The following is a 20,169-nucleotide window of genomic DNA, read 5'->3' on the forward strand; positions in this document are numbered from 1 at the left end:
GAATTAAAAAGTATTAGCTTAGAGCACAAGATGCTATCAACAAATCAGACTAATTAGCGCATCAGCTGTTTAAAGCTTCCTCTTGCATGATGCTGCGCTATAAAGCTGCATGTTTATGAATTGTTTTGGGTTTGGAAAGGGCTAATCTGGCAGATCTACATGCATGTCAAATACCGCTTGACTAATGTACAACAAAAAGAATAACCAATTAAATATGGTAGCTAATCATATATATAGACCGACTTAATGGCCCGTCCGCCTGCAATTGAGCTGAACGATCAGCGATCGCCGGAGGCAGCCACCGTTTAATGTGCCTATAATTGGAGAAGTTCCAACTTGGAGGCCATATAAATAGGGCTAGCATAGAACCCAAACCGATCAAATCCATAGCGAAAATGTTGCCGAATTTTGTGCTCCTGCTGCTCAGCTGTGCTGCCTTTGACGTGGCCTTGGCCTGTGTAAGTCGGGAATTAGCCGGAGATCTGTTATTTTGCGGCACATAATCCATATTCGTGAACATCCGCAGAACGGCTACAAGGCGAAGGTTGTCAAAATGGAGAATTGTGCCGGCGAGGAGGGCATCATCCAGGTGGACGAGGGCTTCGGCGTCAAGCTGAACAAGAAGTGTGAGCTGGTGCCGACGGGCTGCTTCAGCAACAAGGCGTTCGCCACGGCCATGGCCAAGTACAAGGTCCAAAAGGATGGCATTGTCATGAAGGAGGGCAAAATCGATCTATGCGCCGCCGTCGATCAGGTGTCCGCCGAGGCGAAGGACATGCTCAAGGTATTCGGCGCCCCGTCGAGCTGCCCCGTGGCCGAGGAGAAGATCTGCGCCAACGATCACACCGTCGATCTGTCCAAGTACAAGGCCATGCTGGGCATGGCACGCGGTCATCTGATTATCGACAGCGAAATCAAGCACGATACTGTGAGTCGCTTTCATATCTACGATTCAATATCACCTTACTTACGATCCACCCCTTTTTCTATCCAGGGCAAGTCCTGCTTCCATGCCGAGGTCGAAATAGTCAAGAAGTAAGCGCTGCCTCAGCCGAGATCTTTATTGATCTGATATTATATTATGAGCCTTGCAAATTAGCTGTATATTTTGTTTTAATAAACATATTGGTAATGGAGTGCACACGAGAATCAAGAGTTAAAGCATCTACAAGGTTTTTCACCCCCAAGCGTGGAATATGGGTGAAAAGATTTTATTATGTCACACCTTGTGGCCGATCGAATCCAAATTAATTTTTAAGGATCTGCGCTAAATGTGATTCAAGATGTGTAATCCACCTGTTTAAGTGAAAAGTCTATCCCAAAATCAGAAATTATATAAAAAAGTGGACCCGATAGTCGAGGCTCGATTTTTCTTATAAGTTTCACCCCCAAGCGTGAAATATGGGTGTAAAGCTCTTGTTGTCACACTTTGTGGCTTTTCGATCGATCGAATCGAAAATAATTTTCAAAGATCTGCGCTAAAAATGATTCGAGACGTGTTCAATCCACCTTCTTAAGTGAAAAATGCGTGAAAGTCTATCCCAAATATCAGAATATATAACAAAAAAACACACAGCTAGTTAGTAATACCGTATATATTTGAACATTTTACAACACTTTAGCTTATAATGTAGAATTCAAAAAATATCAAATCTTAACGTTAGTCTAGGCTCTAGGCACAAAAAGTTGAGTCTGAGCTGCAACTGAAAGTGTGGAAGCTGTTTTGTAGTTTTACGTTTTTTTAGGGTGAGACCATCTTGAGCAGGGCGAGTTGGGAGTCCAGGAGTTCAGCAGATGCCCGAGAAGCCATAGTCGCAATCATTGTCCTGCTCCTTCAAGCGACCCAGATAGGGCGAGTGCTTGATGCCGAAGCTGTAGGAGGGCATGTGGGAGAGGTTGACCTGTGGATGGAAGAGGGCGAAGAAAAGCCGAGGAAAAGCTCATATTTAGTTGATTTTCATTTGATTTTTTTTGTGCTTTTACTAAAACGCTCGAACTGGAATGGAAAGCTAGGGATAAATCTTATCGGGCCGATTTGCCAGCAGGTAGCGCGTATAACGATCCGGTAAGATATATTGACCCTGGCGGCCGCAGAACGGCGAGTGCATAATGCCAAAGGATATGGACGGCGTGGAACGTTTCTCCCAATACTAAGGCAGGTCGATTAGCTATAGTCTATGACAGATCTCTATAGAGATCGGGTGCCTACCTTTTCGGGACAGTGTGCGCCGGGACCGGGCTTGTTGTCGTCCGTGATCATCTTGTATTTGCCGCGCATGGTATAAATGGGCGGCTTGGACTTGGTGGCCGTGTATTCGCCATCGTAATACCCTGGACCGGGCAGCACCAGTTTAGGTATCAACGACGGATGCATGCGTCCGGTCATGGTAAAAGCGGGCGCTGAACGTATCGGACCCTCCTTGCTGCTGCCCAAGACAGTGGGTATCTTGTAGACATTAGGAGCTGTCGCAAGCAAACAAAATTCTCAATAAATTACAGGGTATATTAGGTAGATTATATGGCTGGACTGGCTGTTCTTTGCTGGTGTCTGAATGGCTGGGTTAATAGATGAGAGAGAGAGAGCTTCGTTCATAATGGGGCTGCAAGAAACACACACACACACACACACACACACAAAAGGCGGCGAAATTCTTGAGTAAAGCTGGAGGATTACCTGATGATCTTCTCCTGCACGCTGCTCGCCTCCACAGCGTACTTGATGGTACTCGACCTGATCGCCTGGCCGCTGCTCACAATCGCGCCATCCGGCTGCACCACCTGGCGCGTGCTCGCCTGCGCCGCTTTGGTGGTGCTCGCCTCCGCTCGACCGGCGGCAATTACCTGCAGATTGTCGCACCTGGCCTGTGACTGTACCTGTGCCGAGTGGTGCACTGTGCTGTGACTCAACTTGGACTGATCGTTGCCTAAAGCGGTGCTCACTACTTTTGTTGTTTTTGTTGTGGTTGTTGTGGGTGCAAGCTCGGTGCGATTGGTGCTGCGCCTGGTCGTGCTTGTTGTCGCCTGCTCCTGACTGCCCAGCTCGGGCAGCGGAGCACCATTCACAAGATGCTTCTCAGTGGTGGTTGTTGTTGTCGTCGTCGTCGTCGTTGTCGTCGAGGAGCTGTTGCCGTCGACAGCGTTGCGTACTGTGGTGCAAATTGCAATTAGTTGGTTCGAATTTCAAATTTGTGCTGCTTCAGTTCTATATACACACATACATATGCATATGCTGATGCGCATATGTATTTACCCTTTCCCACTAAAAGCTAATTAAACGCTTCAAGTACTCGCCTGCACTCCTTGATAACTTTTCTATTACCTGTTCGATTATGTTGGAATTTTCAGTGCTTAACAAGGGGTTTTCAATGAGGACTTATACCAAAAATTGTGGCTAAACTATGTGTAAAACGTTAGTTATGATAAGCTGGAAATTGTTAGCCATAGTTTTTCTTTCTGCTCAGCTAAACCAATAACAATAAGCTCTGACTACAATAACTGACCAATCAGAGCCTGTTGCTTCAGCCTAAGACTTAAGCTTAAACAAAGTGTGTGTGTGAATATACATACATAACAGCATATGTGAATGTGTTGAGCACGTAAACGAAATCCGTATCATTGCGCTCTCTCTCGCAGGCGAAAGAGCGAAAAACTAAAAATAGAATTTATGCTCAGCTTCGGCTCCGTGCATGCTATTATGTTTGTATGTGTGTGTGTGTGAATATACATACATAACAGCATATTTGAATGTGTTGTGTTCAGAGATCGCGACTCGCGATCTGCACACAAAAAAAAACCGAAATAAACGAAGCAGATTCGGGTTCGCAACAGCCGAGTCGATAGAGCCATGTCCGTCTGTGTGTGCGTTTTCTAGCCGATGTAAATATTTCTATAATTTCTTGAAGCCAAATTATTAATTAGTGTTTATATTGTCTGTGCTCCAACCCGTTTTTTATTGTATATGTGTAACTAAGCACACATATATATATGTACATATATCAATTTATAATTGACAAGTAGCAAAGAAGGACGAACGGTTCAACTGGCTTATTCTGCTGGCGCTCCAGCGCCGCCGCCCGCACCACCGCCCGCATCGCCGCCGCCAGCAGCGTCGTCTTTGGTTGTGGCATCAGTACTGCTAGTTGCGGCTGTGGTTGAGCTGACGCTAGTCGAGTTGGTGCTGTTGGTGCTGTTGGTGCTATTGGTGGCATTTTTGGGCAAATGGAGTTTCATGTGCCAGCCGCATTCGTATTGGCAGTTCTTGAGCGAGGGCCACTCGTTGTGCTTGTGGATGCGCTTGCACTTGGTAAACACCGAGACGCAGTTCAAAATGATGCGATGGAACACATAGAACTTGCGACGTGGTCCCGAGCAGCTGCGCTCGTGTTTGTACTTGTTCTTGACCAAACAAGCGCCATTTGGCCTGTCTGAAATGTGTCCGGGTAATTTGAGGCCCAAATAGCACGGATAAATTCTAACTTACAGCGTGAACTATCTATGATGTCGATCAGAGATACGATCCAAAAGACAACAAATCCGTATAACAGCCACCTCATTCTACTCTCATATTCTGTTTAAGCTGCTGCCAACTCTAAGGCTATGCCCCCATGTAGGGATTTACGTAAGGGTTACGAATCAATTTCGACTGTCTTAATTGCAATTATTCTACAAGCGAGTACGAGTACTTGAAACGTCTAGAGTTTTGGATGACGCGCTTACCGGGACTAGCCAAACGTCTTTCACGTCTTTGCAATATGCGATCTTCAATGTAAGCGCCTCTTGGCTCTAATGGATGCATTGTTTTTTTATATATATTTTTGATGAGTACAGTATATGCATATATACATGAATACATATGGTTTACATATGTATGTGGTTTGTGGAGGCCAGTACACCGGGGAGAATGTGAGCAAGAGTTGTGCGTGGACATAAATACAGATATATGAAATACAAAGAAAATATGAAATACAGAAAATACACACAAAACAATTAGAGAGAAGATCAAAAGCTAGCTTCGGCTTGCCGAAGATATACGACCCTTGCAGACATATATATATGTTTATTTCTCGGCTATAGGAGTATATAGTACAGTGGTCGCTAGCAAAGTTGCTGAGCTTGATGGACCATGTGCATCATCCCGTTTGGAAATAGCTTCTGCAAGGGTCTGAGCGTATGCCTCGAATGCATGCTTCGCCAATGTGGCACATAACCGGCACCAGGAAAAGCAGGGAGCAGCAGCACCTACCTGGTATGGGCGGCATTGGTAAGGTCTTGAGGCCGAAACTATATGCCGGCGAGCTATCCAGATTGCATTGCTCCGGATGATAGTGTCCGGGAGCTGTGGGCAGGCGCAACAAGATGCAGACACAAAACAAAGAGTAAGCAACATGCGAGTGGACTTAAGCCTAGGTTCTAGGGTAATGCTATTGATAGTTCTTTACCGGGTGCATCGCTGGAGACCTTGATCTCAGTTCGAGTGCCGAATGTGTAGGCTGGAGTTGGGTGTTGGGTGTGCTTTTCCGGTTCGTATGCAGTGGGTGCTGTAATGTTACGTAACGTAACGTAACGTAACGTGACGTAAAGCAAGCATCGTATCGTTTTAAAAATGTGCAACTATCACTAAGAAGTACCGCTGTATAGAGCTCTTAACTTACCTGGTGTATCACTGACATGCTCCCGTTTCAGCTTCATGCCAAAGGTGAAGCCTGGCGAGGCATCCAGCTGACAGTTCTCCGGCCTGTAGTCGCAGGGCGCCGGGGTATGGCTCACATGCTCGATGGTCGAGCGACCTGTAATTGTGTAGGCGGGTGTATGGTCAAGCCGGAATTTCTCGGGCGCATAGTCGCACGGCGCTGGATGATGGTTCTCCACCTTGGGGTCGTATTTGCCACCAAATGTGTAAGCGGGTGCATGATCCAGTCGTGTCTTCTCGGGCGAGTAGTCTCCGGGTGCCGGCGTGCCATTTGTGATCTTAACCTCATGCTTGCCAGCCATAGTGAATGCGGGATTGTGATCCTGACGGACTTTTTCAGGGGAGTAAGCTCCGGGAGCTGGAGTTTCGCTTGGCTTATGAAGATCGTGACGCCCGGCAAATGAAAAGGCGGGAATGTGATCTAGTCTGACCTTCTCAGGGTGATAATCACCAGGAGCGGGCGAATGATTCTCCACCTTAGGATCATTCCTTCCCCCAAAGGTGTAGGCGGGTATGTGATCCAATCGGGACTTCTCAGGAGAGTAGTCCCCAGGAGCCGGTGTGCCATTTGTGATCTTAACCTCATGCTTGCCAGCCATAGTGAATGCGGGATTGTGATCCTGTCGGACTTTTTCAGGGGAGTAAGCTCCAGGAGCTGGGGTATCGCTTGGCTTCTGAAGATCATGACGACCAGCAAAGGAAAAGGAGGGTGTGTGATCCAATCGGGTCTTCTCGGGAGAATAATCACCAGGAGCTGGCGTACCATTTGAAATCTTTGGATCGTGTTTTCCAGCCATAGAGAATGCGGGATTGTGATCCTGACGGACTTTTTCAGGGGAGTAAGCTCCGGGAGCTGGAGTTTCGCTTGGCTTCTGAAGATCATGACGACCAGCAAAGGAAAAGGAGGGATTGTGGTCTTGTCTGACCTTCTCAGGGTGATAATCACCAGGAGCAGGGGTATGGTTTTCCACCTTGGAATCATTCTTGCCACCAAAGGTATAAGCAGGAGCATGATCGAGTCGGGACTTCTCAGGAGAGTAATCCCCAGGAGCTGGTGTGCCATTTGTTATTTTAACCTCATGCTTGCCAGCCATAGTGAATGCGGGATTGTGATCATGGCGAACTTTCTCAGGAGAGTATGCTCCGGGAGCTGGGGTATCGCTTGGCTTCTGAAGGTCATGACGACCAGCAAAGGAGAAAGCGGGATTGTGATCCTGTCTGACCTTTTCTGGATGGTAATCTCCTGGAGCAGGCGTATGATTTTCTACTTTGGGATCATTTCTTCCACCAAAAGTGTAAGCGGGTGTGTGATCCAAACGAACCTTCTCGGGACAATAATCTCCGGGCGCTGGAGTGTCGTTTGTATTCTTAGGGTTGTGTTTTCCAGCCATTGAGAATGCGGGATTGTGATCTTGTCTCACCTTTTCAGGGGCATATGCGCCTGGAGCTGGAGTGTCGCTGGGCTTCTGAAGATCATAGCGGCCAGCGAACGAAAAGGCTGGATTGTGGTCTTGTCTGACTTTCTCTGGGTGGTAGTCACCCGGGGCAGGCGTGTGGCTCTCTATTTTAGGGTTATGCTTTCCCCCAAAAGTATAAGAAGGTGTATGATCCAAACGAACCTTTTCGGGACAGTAGTCTCCAGGGGCTGGTGTGCCATTTGTAATCTTCACCTCGTGCTTTCCGGCCATGGAGAATGCGGGATTGTGATCTTGTCGAACTTTCTCAGGGGAATAAGCTCCAGGAGCTGGTGTATCGGATGGCTTCTGAAGATCGTGACGACCAGCAAAGGAAAAGGCGGGATTGTGGTCTTGTCTGACCTTCTCAGGGTGGTAGTCACCGGGAGCAGGCGTATGGCTCTCTATCTTAGGATCATTCTTGCTACCAAAAGTATAGGCGGGTGTGTGATCCAACCGGCTCTTCTCGGGAGAATAATCTCCAGGAGCTGGTGTATCATTGGAGATCTTCTGGTTGTGCTTTCCGGCCATAGAGAATGCGGGATTATGATCTTGACGAACTTTCTCAGGGGAATAAGCTCCAGGAGCTGGGGTATCGGATGGCTTCTGAAGATCGTGACGACCAGCAAAGGAAAAGGCGGGATTGTGGTCTTGTCTGACCTTCTCAGGGTGATAGTCACCGGGAGCAGGGGTATGGTTTTCCACCTTGGGATCATTCTTGCCACCAAAGGTATAAGCAGGAGTATGATCGAGTCGGGTCTTCTCAGGAGAGTAATCTCCAGGAGCTGGCGTGCCATTTGTTAGTTTTACTTCATGCTTGCCAGCCATAGTGAATGCGGGATTGTGATCATGGCGAACTTTCTCGGGAGAGTATGCTCCGGGAGCTGGGGTATCGCTTGGCTTCTGAAGATCATGGCGGCCGGCAAAGGAGAAGGCGGGATTGTGGTCTAGTCGCACCTTTTCGGTCTCATAGGCGCCTGGTGCGGGAGTGTCGCTCGTCTTGAGTATGTCATGGCGTCCGGCAAATGAGTAAGCAGGATTGTGATCGTGCCGTACTTTTTCGGGACTGTAGTCGCCTGGTGCCGGGGTGGAGCTATCAATGCGATGCTCATGCTTACCAGCGAAGCTGAACGCTGGCGTGTGATCGCTGCGATATTTCTCCGGAGCATACGAGCCGGGCGCCGGCGTCAGACTTACGGATTTCAGTTCATGTCGGCCGGATAGCGTGTAGGCGGGTCCACTATCCAAGCGCATCTTCTCCGGCTGATAGGTGCCAGGTGCAGGTGTATCTTGCGACTTGGTCGCCTGTACACGATGCCCAAAACTGAAGGCAGGTGTTTTGTTCAAAATACATTTCTCTGGCTCGTATGCGCCGGGCGCTGCAACAGAAACGGGGAACATTGCATTAGTCCGAGTGCGTGGAATAAGATCGAATGGGATGTGGTGGAGGTGACTCACCTGGCGTGGCATCAACAACATCGTGATTAGACTTGCCGGCAATGCTAAAAGCGGGTGTCGTGTGCAGCTTGGACTTTTCGGGACTGTATGTGCCAGGTGCTAAAAGTGGGTGACAATAAAAATCATCGTGATTAGGCTAAGCATCGCGCTAGCTAAATCTGGAGCCCACCTGGCGAGTCATTGTGCTGTGTGTGCTGCGTCTTTAGGCCAAAACTATAAGCGGGCGTGTGCTCTAGAACTACTTGCTCGGGCTTGTAGGAGCCAGGTGCTGCAAAAAGGTGCCAAGTTGTTACATAACTTATAACATTTTGTATTTCCGTACTCAATGTACGACTCGATCGCCTTCATGCTTTGGGACTGGGTATATCCTTTCAATTATATTTAATTGACAAAGAAAAATATAATTGCAAGTACCCCAGCCTTTTTCTCGTTAAGCGTACAATGCTATTTACCAGGCAGTTTATCTGCAGGATAAATTGGCAAAGGGCGAGCATACATTGAAGAAAGCTGACTCAAAAGTCCCACTTTCGTGGTTTTCTTCTTCTTGGACACATATTTGCTACAGTGATGGTAAATGGCGTACAATGCTATTTACCAGGCAGTTTATCTGCAGGATAAACTAGCATGAGGCTCAGCTGACTAGCGTCGCTATCGTACATTGAAGAAAGCTGGCTTAAGTTTTGTTCTGTTTAAATGTAGCTACAAACCTGGCGTATAGTCAGGCCGCAGCTCATGATGTTTGATGCCGAAACTAAACTCCGGCGTCTTGCTGGGGTTGACCTTCTCGGGAGAATAGGCGCCAGGAGCTGTGGAATAAATATGAACAGATTACTACCAGAACCCAAAGTATGCATTTTAAAATTTTTAAATTCTAATCCGATTTCTAACTAAAATACTACGAGTGCCTGATTGCTGCTGCTTGGGGGGAGGGAGGAGGTAAACAACATATTACCTGGTGTATGCTGATCGTGTTGGATTTTAGTTCGTCTACCAAATGTGAAACGTGGCGAATTCTTTCTTGATTGCGTGTACTTTTCAGGACAATAGCTATTTGGCGCTGTTAGTGTTAATAAAACAAAATATTTGGTACGGGTAACGTTTTTATTTTTGTTTAGACTACACGATACGAGAATGCGGAAATGCAACTAGTGTTGGGTTATACTGCAAGAAAACTAAATGAGGTTAGAAGTTACGAGTTACGAGTTAGGAAAAAGTGTTGTTAAGTGCCTAACAGACTAGAGGGAAAACCCCAAACCAGAGAATCAGTAGTGAGAGCGAGCACATGCAATAGAGAAATGTGCGTGTACGACGGATTAACTGGATTAACTGCAAGCTGTTGGCCAGTTAGTTGTGTTACCTGGATTGTTAACTAGATAAACGTTAACCTTAATGCGAAAGGAATAACGAGGCGCACGCGGCTTAATGACATCAAGCGGCACCACTTGATAATGGTTGGGACCTAAAATTGTCAGTCAGTCAGTGTTGTGGGTCGGTTTTATTAAAGAAGAAAAATGTTCCATTAAAATCAAGATCAAAGTAATCGAGAAAAAAACACAAAAGAAAAACAAAGAACATATAAAAAGAAATAAAAATACAACGAAACATACAAGAGAACTACGTGTCTAAGAGCTATGATACAAAAGAGAGCGCGAGAGCGTAAGACAAACTAGAAAAGAGATCGCTCTCAAAAAAACACGGTTGCCACCCTGTCAACTTACTTTGTACCAGAAGCATAAGTGAAATGTACCTTTTTTCTTGAGGATTTAAATTAAAATAAGCCCGAATATATTTTATATTTTTAAAATAAATTTCATTTAAAAATAAAGAACCAATTTTGGTACATTTGTAGCACATGTGGCAACCCTGTGTACAACTAAGCTACAAAAGAGAGGAGAAAAAGAGAGAGAGAGAAACAGTACTGTACAAAAAGAGAAAGAGACAGAAAGAGAGAGAGATAACTATACTAACTAGAAGCAAGCAGATACAACTAACTACAAGGAGTAAAGAGAGAGAAAGAGAGGCAATATATAGTGGGCGGGCGAGCGAGAGAGAGAGAGAGAGAGAGAGGTGCTCTCAATTTAAAACGCAGCGTTTACTTACGCGCTGCTTGGATGATTCTTTCACATGGAACATAATTATTCAAAATGATTTCTTATATATATACACAATGCATGATGGATGCGTCTCGTCTGCGCCAGACATGGCTGATGTCTTGCTGATGCTGGATGCTTGATGATGATGCCTCTCCGTAATCCATTAGCGTTAATGATGCGCATGCAAATCGCGACCAACGACCAACAACCATTCAAACAACCAACAGGAACACCAAAACAACCAAGCACAAAACTCTGTGAGCACGGCTCGAACGAGGACCGCCTCGACTTACCCGGTATCAGCTGGTACTTGGCGCTGGCCGGCTTCCTGCCGAAAGTGTATTTGGGCGTGGCATCGATGACAGCCTTGGAGGCCGGCAACACGTCGTATTCACCGGGTCCGGGATTGACAAAGCTGGTCAACTCCTTGGGACGACTTTGCAGTGTGGCGGCGCGTGCATGATCCTTGCCCTTCGGTCGCATCCCGGCCACATTGTACTGTGCCGGGCCAGGACCCGTCGTCTCATCCCTGTTGATCAGTTTGTGGCCAAACGAATACGAGGGTGCGCCCTTCTTCTTCGAGTCCGGCACCTTGCTGCCTGCAAAGGTAGAGAAACCCATCAATCATCCGGCTCTCACATTTCCCATTGCCCCTTAACCCACCAATTAACGTGGGCAGCTGGACAATTGCCGGACCCGGATTGGTCGTCTCCGCCGCAATGCGGCCCGTGCGCACTGTGGGCGTCCAGGGGCGCTGCTCGATGCTGCCGGCCATGTTGAGTGTGCGTATTATGCGTACCGGTGCGCAGGGGCCCGTTATCTTCTTCTTCTTGTACCTGAATTTTCCCTGAAAGGCAACCTGCAAAAAAAAGCGAGAGCGTTCCGGTTTAATATGCAACTCGAACTTCCAAACAGCTGCCGCACATTTTTAATCATTTTGCTGCAGTTCTTCGGATGTCTCTACGGACGTTAATTATGGATCACGGATTGCGGAATTTACGACAAAGAAATAAAAAACACGAATTTGACTTTTGTATTTGTTTGGAATTCAATTGAAAGTTGGGGGGCTTTGGGCTAAAATGTCTGCTAACCCAATAAGCCAAATGCCTAAATTAACATCAAATTCATGACGTAAAATCCATAAAGTCGAACTAGAGTGCTTCAGCTGAGCGTGCTCGACCTGTAAATACCCTGTATTCACACATATTTATAAACAAGCTCTCTTCGATATTCATCGAAAAAGTTGTCGATGTAAAAGAAAAAACTTGCTATGCATGGGAAATTTGAAGGCTGCATCACACTGAAAAGCAGAGAAACAAAGCCAAAATTGGCTCAGCTTAAGGATTGATTATGGGTTAGAAGGGACGTTTCAGGCCAACCCAAACCATTTACCCATATTCAATAAGTATAGGGTATAAACAAAAAGGGGCACCAACTTTGTGACTTGCAGCGTGAACGATTTGGTTGTTTCGAATTTTCTGGGACAGCGCTCGCCGAGAAATTGGGTTGGTTCGCCTGCCGATTTGTTTGGTCACGTAAAGAAAATATAAAAAAGACACACAATGGACAAAGAGTATAAGTTTGTGGTAGTCCCAGGGCACGTGACCTTCTTCTTTTCACACAGCGCCCAAAAGTGTTGCCTACCCACAGGCACGAAGGCCTGGTCTGGCCTGATCTGGTCTGGTAACAGGTCGCGACGTCGTCGCAGTGTAATCGATACTTGGCGATGACGACCCCAATTGGCTTTTAGCCTGGCGATTAGCTGAAGCGATTGAACGTCAGCTCAGACCCTAACCTCACCCCTGGCCTGGCCTGGCCTGGCCAGTCTGGCAGCAAGGTTGCGCCCCCAAAATGTATGCTAAGTGCTAATGTTGGCCATTTGGCGCATGTTGGGCCAACAAAACGATTACCTTTAATGACTTATGGAGCGACAATTGCATGCCAAGAAAATGGCTTGTCGAAATTCAAGTTACGCGCGTGCCGTGCGAAAATTAATTTCAATTCGCTCGCGCCAGTGTTGGGCAATGCAGCTGGCTAAGCACGAGCTGAGCACGACTCAACATAAGCACGATTTTGGTAGGCCTAACACGAGTCAACACGACTTCAATTGACTCGCATTTTGAATGTGTTCAAATAACCCTTTGTTTACCTATTGATCTGCTGGAAACTATCGATCAATAATCTAAAGTATCTGGTCTTTTCTTCTCTAAATCGATTTGGCATGTGTATCAAGTAAAAATTCGTGTGTGTATTTAACGATTCGTGTTCGTTGCGTACAATGCAAACACATCTCCGCTTACCTCAACACCAATTAATCATTCTGTCGATATTTATCGATATGCTGGAATCATATCGATCAACAATCTAAAGTATCTAGCTCTTCTCTTCTCTAAGCTCGACGTGCCGTGAGTCCTAGCTGAAAACTCGTGTGTTTATTTTTGGATTCGTGTTCGTGTTGTGCCCTCACGCGCACATCTCTAGCTCCCAGCCAAAGAACAAGTCTGGCTGTGGCTGCGGCAGCCAAAGCGTGCAACTTCTTTGACCGTGAAATCAACAGCTCTCGGCCTCATGTTATGTAAATACAGTTGAGCCAATTTCTGTGTGGGCGTGGCACAACAACGACCCGCACTCTAAGTGACAGACGGGGGGGGTGGAGGGGCTTTTTGATACCATAAAGCAAAGCTGTTCAAATTGAGGCTAAAAAGTGGGCGTGTTTGCGGCCCGCGACCTCGCACGCAATTGAAACATGTTCATTTTCGGCTTGGCTTTTTGTTCGTTGTTCTCTGTTTTCTGGTAGCCAAATGCGCTTCTAGAACCGAATCTTACATCATCGACGAGTCCGGCACCCACACGCGCAATTGCACTTCCCCAATGGAGGAGGGGGGAGGGGGGGGGGGGTACTATACATAGATCAATCAAAGCTGCCTACAGCACATATGGCCCATGCTCGAGTTCGAGATGAATCAGCTCAGGTCTGGCTGCCGGCAGACAGATTTGCGTGGTCATGTCTCAATGTTGCCTGCCGCCAACTTATTAATCTTAATTTGTGGCCTAAAATCGTGTTAAAACGCGCCAACTTAGTCGCATTTATCAAATTAATCAGGTGCACATGCAATGCCTGAGCCACAGGCATGCATACACGGCAAGAAAGGTTGCTTTAAATAGAGCTGCTTTTGCAAATTAAATTCTATTTAACAATTAGTTGAAATTAAAATTAAATTAGAAATTAATTGAATTGAATTAAGCGTCTTACTTATTTTTCAAGTGTGGTTTAATTAGAGTTAGTTTGGGAGAGGTTTGAATAGCTCAATACTAAGGCAAAAGTAAAGACGTTGGTTCGAATTTTAGCGCAACTTTCTTTTTTGACGATTTTCGAAAATTATGGATATACTTACAGATACTTATACTAAAATATTCCAAGCTTTCAATTCTAGGAAGAAGAAGATTAGTTCGGAGATCTTTCGGGTTCAAATTCCAAGGATATATATGAACAATTATTTAAGACATGTTTCACACTTTTTGCAGAATTCAAACTTCCTTTTGTGGAAAATGCCATGCAACGATTTTTTAAGTGTTGTCCAATTGGCTTTAAACCTATTTTCGAAACCCAAAACTTAACTTACGAACTAATTTGTATTATTTGATTTTTGTCAAAGTTAATAATGGTCTAAGGGTAGTTTGAACTATCAATTATTTAATGCATTCGAGCTCAACATGTTTCAAAATTGTTCGAAATCTTTGTAACCAAAATTTTGTACAGTGTAGCAAGTGCAGTCGGCGCACTTGGAAACAGGTGTCGGGCCACACTTTAATTACAGATGCTGCTGCTGATAGTTTATCAGTGCCAGTGGAGGTGCTCAGGTCACCGACAACCGGTTCGATTGTCAATTGAGCTTATTCAAATTGATTTCAATCGAGTGCACGCCCACATTTACTAACCTGCTTCCCCCTTTCCCTCTAGCTGCGTGAGTTCCCCTCGACGCAGAAACCTGTCAGGCGGCTATTTTCGTTGCATGACTCTATGCTAATGTTACGAAGATCTTGATAGATGATGCCAACTTTGAACTCGCACTTTTTTGCGCACTCACACAGATACACACACACACACACACACAGAGACTCAATAACAACGAGTAGGTAATACAATACAAATACAAGCCAGACACACGTCAGCAACAATTTATGATGTCAACTAATGCATGAAAAAAAAGAGCAGAATTAGCCTTGGCAAGACGAAGATTAAATACGCTTACACCCATATTTAATATAAATAATATTTAGTTAAATTATGTTGGTTCAATTTGCATCTAAGCAAGCTAGATTTTTGCTGTAGCTGCTAAAAGACTTGGTATTTTAGTTAAGGTTGGGTAAGTTTAGGCTAGTGCGACAATCTTTTAATCTAGATTCAGCTTAGCTAATTTAGGTCCATTGTGAACAACAGTGCGCCCTTTGTCTAAAACTGAAGCTCAAAAGCAGCTTCAGTCTGAGGTCTAGCTGAAACCTGATATGCGTTCAGGCCATTGTTAAGAGAGATCTGATAGAACAGAGTGGAAACAGATTCTGTGAGATATTATTTAATAACAAGTCACTTATAAAAGCTGGAAAGAGCGGCTGAAGAGCCATGATTGGTGACTCTACAACTGTAAGCATAGGCAGTGATTCTCAAACTGTATAGGTTTAAGATTCAGGCTATATTTTCAATATAATCATCTAAAAGGGTTTGATTCGTTTTTTGGCCAACAACTTTTTTTAACCCATCGATTTTTAATTCCTTTGAATGCAAGTTCATAGTAGGGATCCGTACGAATTCAAACAGGTATAAAATTCGAAAATCTGACATTATCTGGCCGAAATGTTAAAAAAAATCATCAAAAAAGTTGTGATTTTCGAACCGACCTCGTTTTTGGGAAAAAAACATGATGTAACCCCTTGCTTTTTTGTCGATTTTGGTCAAAATTTAGATTTTCTATTTTTTGATGCCAGTCGATAGTACTGATCCTTACGAGTCCAAAATGGTATAAAATTCAAAAATCGGACATTATTTGGCCGAGATATTCCGAAAAATCATCAAGCAAGTTTGACGGCATTACCAAACCGTTTTTTATCCATCATTTTTATGTATCCCCTTGATTGTTATTTTTTTGAATGCCAATTCATAGTAGGCTTTCGTACGAATTCAAAAATGTATTTTATTCAAAAATCAAATGTTATTTATCCGAGATATTTGAAAAAAATCATAAAAAAGTTTTGCTTTTTGGCTTTTTTCAAAGCCAGTCTATATAAGTTTCGGGTGCATCGATTCAATATATGAAAGCTTGGTATTGGATTGGCATTTGTGGTTCAAAATATTCAATTCCAAGTATTCTAATTAATTTCAAGGCAGCGTAAATCGTGAAGGTCCATTGAAATGAGATTGATTATAGATATGAAAGCTTGGCATGCCTATCGATAGATTGTTTATATATATATGATATATATTATATATTTTCGATCACAAAAGTCAAATTAGAAATTATTTGCATTTGCTTTCCAAGAGATCAACAGTTATTCAACAAAACCGAAATGTTTCTAGCGGAAAGTGCAATAAATAAAAAAATGCCTTTTCCCAGAGGAAAAACAAATCTGTTCTCAACACAAGAAATTCTATGAGGCGAAATGCTTTTTTTTGTGGTTAATTGAGTAAGCGAAACTTCTGGCAATTAATTTAAGCTAAAAGCTGACAGGCAATTAATTTGTTGCAAATTTTACTGAGATTTTCAGTTAGCCTCTGGCAGCTGATTGTTATAATAAATAATAACACTTTTGTTGTATTTTGTTATTTTAACAAAAAAAAAACTTACATTTTACGCTCGCAAATTTTGTGAGTGAATGGCCAAAAATGAAATGAAATAAAATGAGCTCATTTTCCAGCATTTGGCGGGCAACTTTTACGCCCAAATACGGCTAGACGAACGAAATACGGCCGACGACTGTGTCTTGGCCATTTCCTTTAGCCCACATTGAGTTGTCCAAAAAGCTGGCCGGGCTGTATAGACACACTCTAAATGGGTCTCCAGACGGCGCCCACACACGTAACTGCCAAACTGAAGCGTTTTGTAGGTCTATCGAAATTATTATTATTAACAAGTCGTTTTTTTGGCCTCTCCCTCTCTCTCTCTCTCCATCTCTCTCTGCCCAGTTAGTACAACAACAAAAGGGGCAATCGCAACAATCAACATGTTTAATTAACAGCAAAACAAGCCGCGCGCCAAACCAAAAAGACGACACCGGCAAATAGATGTATCAACAAGAAATAACAGGTATTTTGTGTGGCTGCGGCATGACGAAGATCAAATACTCTTCTGCTCTGAATATTTGACTACTTGTACAGAAAACTTATTCATATGAAAACTATATATGATATAGTACCTATATGTGGAGAGGACTAAGCAGATATGTTAATGCAGCTCGTCAATCGTAGAATTGGATAACATCTCTTGGAAACCAAAAAAGTTGAAAATACTGAACAAATTCTGCTTAGAGAAGCTTTATGATATAGTAAAGCGATAAAGCGATCTCTTAAGATATCTTCAAGAGATCTTAAGTTTCTGCCTATTCCTGCTATGCCAGGCCTTGGATATAGTGCTTCGTTTTGATCGATCTCGACATATCTGCTGTCTGCAACAAAAAGAAACAAGTCTCGCTAAGATAGCTGCGCGGACAGCTCGGTTCACATAGGTTCAATTGGTATGTATATGCCCTATTCTCCTGGCTTGAGCGCTGCGTTACACAATTCGTGACCGAATTGAAATACCCTCTGCTGTCGGTTACAACAACAACCCAAATAAAGTTGACTGCCAAAAGTGTTTGGGCCAAAAGCGGGCAAAAAGCACAAAGTGATAAAACACAAAAACAAACTGACGTCAGCAATGTCTGTGTGTGTCTGTGTGTGTGTGTGAACTAGTTTTGTTCTCAAAATCTAATTAGATTTTCTAAACGTGTTTTTCGTTTCTCCGAGCTTAAGCAAAACGTTTGCCAAGTGAAAGCTGGAAAGCGGCTCCTGAGTCACTCGACTACTTGAATTCCTGCCAAGATCCACAAAACCGATCGCTTAGCTATATGCTAAATTGTAAATGTTATAGACCATTTCCGTTCTGTGCAATTTATGGCCAAAGCACGCGGCAAATGGGCCTGGGAACGGCTCGCAGTTGCAGCTCTGACTAATATTTGCATGGCTTTTGCCTGTTATATCAGCTTATAAATATTTATTTTATGCATTTACAAAGCTCAAAATTCATAATCTGTGTTTTTTTTTCTCTCTGTTTTGTATACCCTGTAACTATTTATGGCGAGCGAAATGGGGCAGCTGTGCAGACAAAGGCAAGTCTGATTCCATCAAGTTTTTATTATCTTAAACAGCATTAGCTGGCAAGTTGATCCACATTCGATCCATGTTCGTCTCTATGCTATAGCTCCCTGATTTAACCCAAAATCGATAATTATCGATCGGATTCTAAGCATATCTCGAGAATTGTGAGATCAAAATACACGAACACGAATATAGACTTTTGTATATCAAAATCATTTAATTTTATCGATAACTTTATTTTTATGCTCCTTACAATCGTTAAAAATCGTTTGCCTTTCTTACTTTTTTGAGCATATCTCGCAGATTATAAGACCTAAGAGCAGCAAATTTTAAAGTTAGATTTATACTTTGCTTCCACACGTGTTTGAATATTTAGCTTTTTGTATACCTCAGCCCATTTATCAAAACTTAAAAGCTAAAGTCTTGATAATTGGGATATGCAAACATTCGACTGTCAGCTTTAGAAAAGTTATTAAAGAATATTTAAGAATAATTCAGACAGTTGAGCGAAGATTGAAATGTGTGCAACTGGGTACAGGGTATCTGCTGGGCGTACCGGCTCGATTATTGAGTTTTTTTTTAGGTGTTTTTGCCTCTAGCTTTTTTTGCTTCTCTTTTACTTTGGTAATTTAATTTTGGTAGCTGTTTCTGTTGTTGTTGTTGAGCTCACAATCAGAGGCTCTCAGAAAAAAAGAGTTGGAAATAGACGCAAACTCGACCGGTTTGCGCTTGATGGAGCTGATGTCATATGGGCCTGAAAAAAAACTGGGCACTTGTGGAAAGGTTTCCCCGTTGCCACTTGTGGCACCGGCGCGAGTGCGACATCAATGGAAAACAATTGACAAAACAATGTTGTTTTGTGTGGCGTGAACAGCTGTTCCTGTGGCATGGGCGGGGGCGAGGCGGGGGCGGGGGTGTTCCGATTCGTGGAGCTGCCACAAAATGCCAATACAGACAGACAATCGACCCGTGCAACTTCTGCCAGTCAGTCAATGAACTTTTAGGTCAGGACAAGCGCCGCGGCACGCAATGCCAGCAGTCGCAGTCACAGTCACTGTCACAGTCACAGTCACAGGTGGGTTAGCTGAATAGCTGTTGCCTTTTTTTCTTTTGTTGCGCCTTGTTTACTTACCACAAGCGCTTGTGTCTGTGCCTCTGTTGCCTGTGTTGTCGCCCTTTTTAGCTTTCGACTTTTTCAACTTTGATTTGCACAATAAAAAACTTTCAGTTAGCACCGGGCTAGCCGTTTCAAAGGCAAACAGTCCTTGCTCGATTTACAGCCTGTGCGGCAGGACTTTTAAAACATCTGCGTAGACGTTGGCAAAAAGCACAACAACACAACGCGAGCGTTACAATTGTGAGGGCGAGGGGGGATAGGGGACGTGGGGTAGAGGGGGAATTTGTTTTCGTTGTTCGCTGATCGTTAATTGAGTTAAAGTGACAGCTGTCGCGCTCGTTAAATTGCTAGAAAATTGCCAAAATAATATACGATACAACAATTTGTTGCTACTGTTTTTGTGGTTTTTTTCGCTTTAGTTCAAATATCTGATTTGGTTTTCGGTTTTATTTATTTCGACTTCGTAACGTACTCGAGCGTTGCTGAACACAAACTGAGCGCCAAAGTTGCCGTCTGTTGCCTTTTCGAATGTTTCGTTAACAGCAGCTGTAATAGCATAACATAGCAGATACATTTAACAGTCCAAGAACAGGGGCAACCGCAGCAATAACAGTAGCAGCAGCAATAACAACAGCTATATTAGCAGGCAATAACACTAACATTTAATGTTAATGTTGCAGTCTGTGGCCTTTACGTTTGAATATTTACTTACAGCAGTTGCAGTAGCAGTAAGGCGTAACGGAACAATTCACAACTGTTGCCGTTTATTTTAAATAAAAAAAGAGTGATAACAGCAGCAACCACAACAATAGCCACAGCAATAACAGCAACATTTAAGCCAGTTGCTGATATGTTGTCTGTTTGTAAGCATATTGCATATTTAACGAAATAATGTTCGTCTGTTGGCTCTAGTTGCTAACAGATAAGAACAAGAAACAGCAGCTGTTGCAGCTGTCTTTAACAGCAGCTTTATCATAAACACCTAACAGTCGCCTTGCCAGCTCTGCGTT

At 44.0% G+C, this 20,169-nt stretch overlaps 3 protein-coding genes across 13 annotated transcripts; 1 reads left to right on the plus strand and 2 right to left on the minus strand.

Annotated features, from left to right (window-relative positions):
- The first annotated feature begins 274 nt into the window (after positions 1-274).
- On the plus strand, positions 275-1,143 carry LOC115759943. Its single transcript, XM_030701083.1, has 3 exons — positions 275-458; positions 527-928; positions 995-1,143. The coding sequence occupies exons 1-3, from the start codon at positions 396-398 to the stop codon at positions 1,037-1,039; spliced, it is 510 nt and encodes a 169-aa protein (XP_030556943.1). The 5' UTR covers positions 275-395; the 3' UTR covers positions 1,040-1,143.
- Positions 1,144-2,380: 1,237 nt separating this feature from the next.
- LOC115760292 lies at positions 2,381-19,600 on the minus strand. Of its 11 annotated transcripts, none has more exons than XM_030701568.1 (14): positions 19,175-19,600; positions 11,358-11,553; positions 10,988-11,293; positions 9,959-10,060; positions 9,554-9,658; positions 9,309-9,407; positions 8,771-8,869; positions 8,602-8,700; positions 5,652-8,522; positions 5,439-5,537; positions 5,243-5,335; positions 4,717-4,782; positions 2,675-3,146; positions 2,381-2,463 (listed from the first exon to the last, which is right to left on the minus strand). In XM_030701568.1, exons 2-14 carry the CDS (start codon positions 11,467-11,469, stop codon positions 2,457-2,459), a joined length of 4,530 nt encoding a protein of 1,509 aa, XP_030557428.1. In that variant the 5' UTR covers positions 11,470-11,553; positions 19,175-19,600; the 3' UTR covers positions 2,381-2,456. The 11 variants fall into 11 exon arrangements, with proteins under 11 accessions (XP_030557428.1, XP_030557426.1, XP_030557429.1 ...); XM_030701566.1 differs by lacking the exon at positions 19,175-19,600 and adding an exon at positions 11,619-11,780; XM_030701569.1 differs by lacking the exons at positions 5,439-5,537; positions 19,175-19,600 and adding an exon at positions 11,619-11,780.
- On the minus strand, positions 3,936-4,571 carry LOC115760294. The gene is made up of 2 exons (XM_030701577.1): positions 4,481-4,571; positions 3,936-4,424 (listed from the first exon to the last, which is right to left on the minus strand). The coding sequence occupies exons 1-2, from the start codon at positions 4,551-4,553 to the stop codon at positions 4,045-4,047; spliced, it is 453 nt and encodes a 150-aa protein (XP_030557437.1). The 5' UTR covers positions 4,554-4,571; the 3' UTR covers positions 3,936-4,044.
- Positions 19,601-20,169: the final 569 nt, after the last annotated feature.

Source organism: Drosophila novamexicana, unplaced genomic scaffold (genome assembly GCF_003285875.2).
Source record: "Drosophila novamexicana strain 15010-1031.04,08,12 unplaced genomic scaffold, DnovRS2.1 tig00000387-arrow-pilon, whole genome shotgun sequence".
NCBI lineage: Eukaryota > Metazoa > Arthropoda > Insecta > Diptera > Drosophilidae > Drosophila > Drosophila novamexicana.

Excerpts from the sequence above, each read along its gene's own strand:
- LOC115759943 (XM_030701083.1), top strand. The coding sequence starts at position 396 with ATGTTGCCGAATTTTGTGCTCCTGCTGCTCAGCTGTGCTGCCTTTGAC. Across the intron at positions 459-526 it reads TTGACGTGGCCTTGGCCTGT|AACGGCTACAAGGCGAAGGT; the intron begins GTAAGTCGGGAA and ends GAACATCCGCAG. Across the intron at positions 929-994 it reads GCGAAATCAAGCACGATACT|GGCAAGTCCTGCTTCCATGC; the intron begins GTGAGTCGCTTT and ends TTTTCTATCCAG.
- LOC115760294 (XM_030701577.1), bottom strand. The coding sequence starts at position 4,553 with ATGAGGTGGCTGTTATACGGATTTGTTGTCTTTTGGATCGTATCTCTG. Across the intron at positions 4,425-4,480 it reads CATCATAGATAGTTCACGCT|ACAGGCCAAATGGCGCTTGT; the intron begins GTAAGTTAGAAT and ends GACACATTTCAG.
- LOC115760292 (XM_030701566.1), bottom strand. Across the intron at positions 9,408-9,553 it reads ACACGATCAGCATACACCAG|CTCCTGGCGCCTATTCTCCC; the intron begins GTAATATGTTGT and ends TTTATTCCACAG. Across the intron at positions 8,870-9,308 it reads GCGGCCTGACTATACGCCAG|CACCTGGCTCCTACAAGCCC; the intron begins GTTTGTAGCTAC and ends ACCTTTTTGCAG.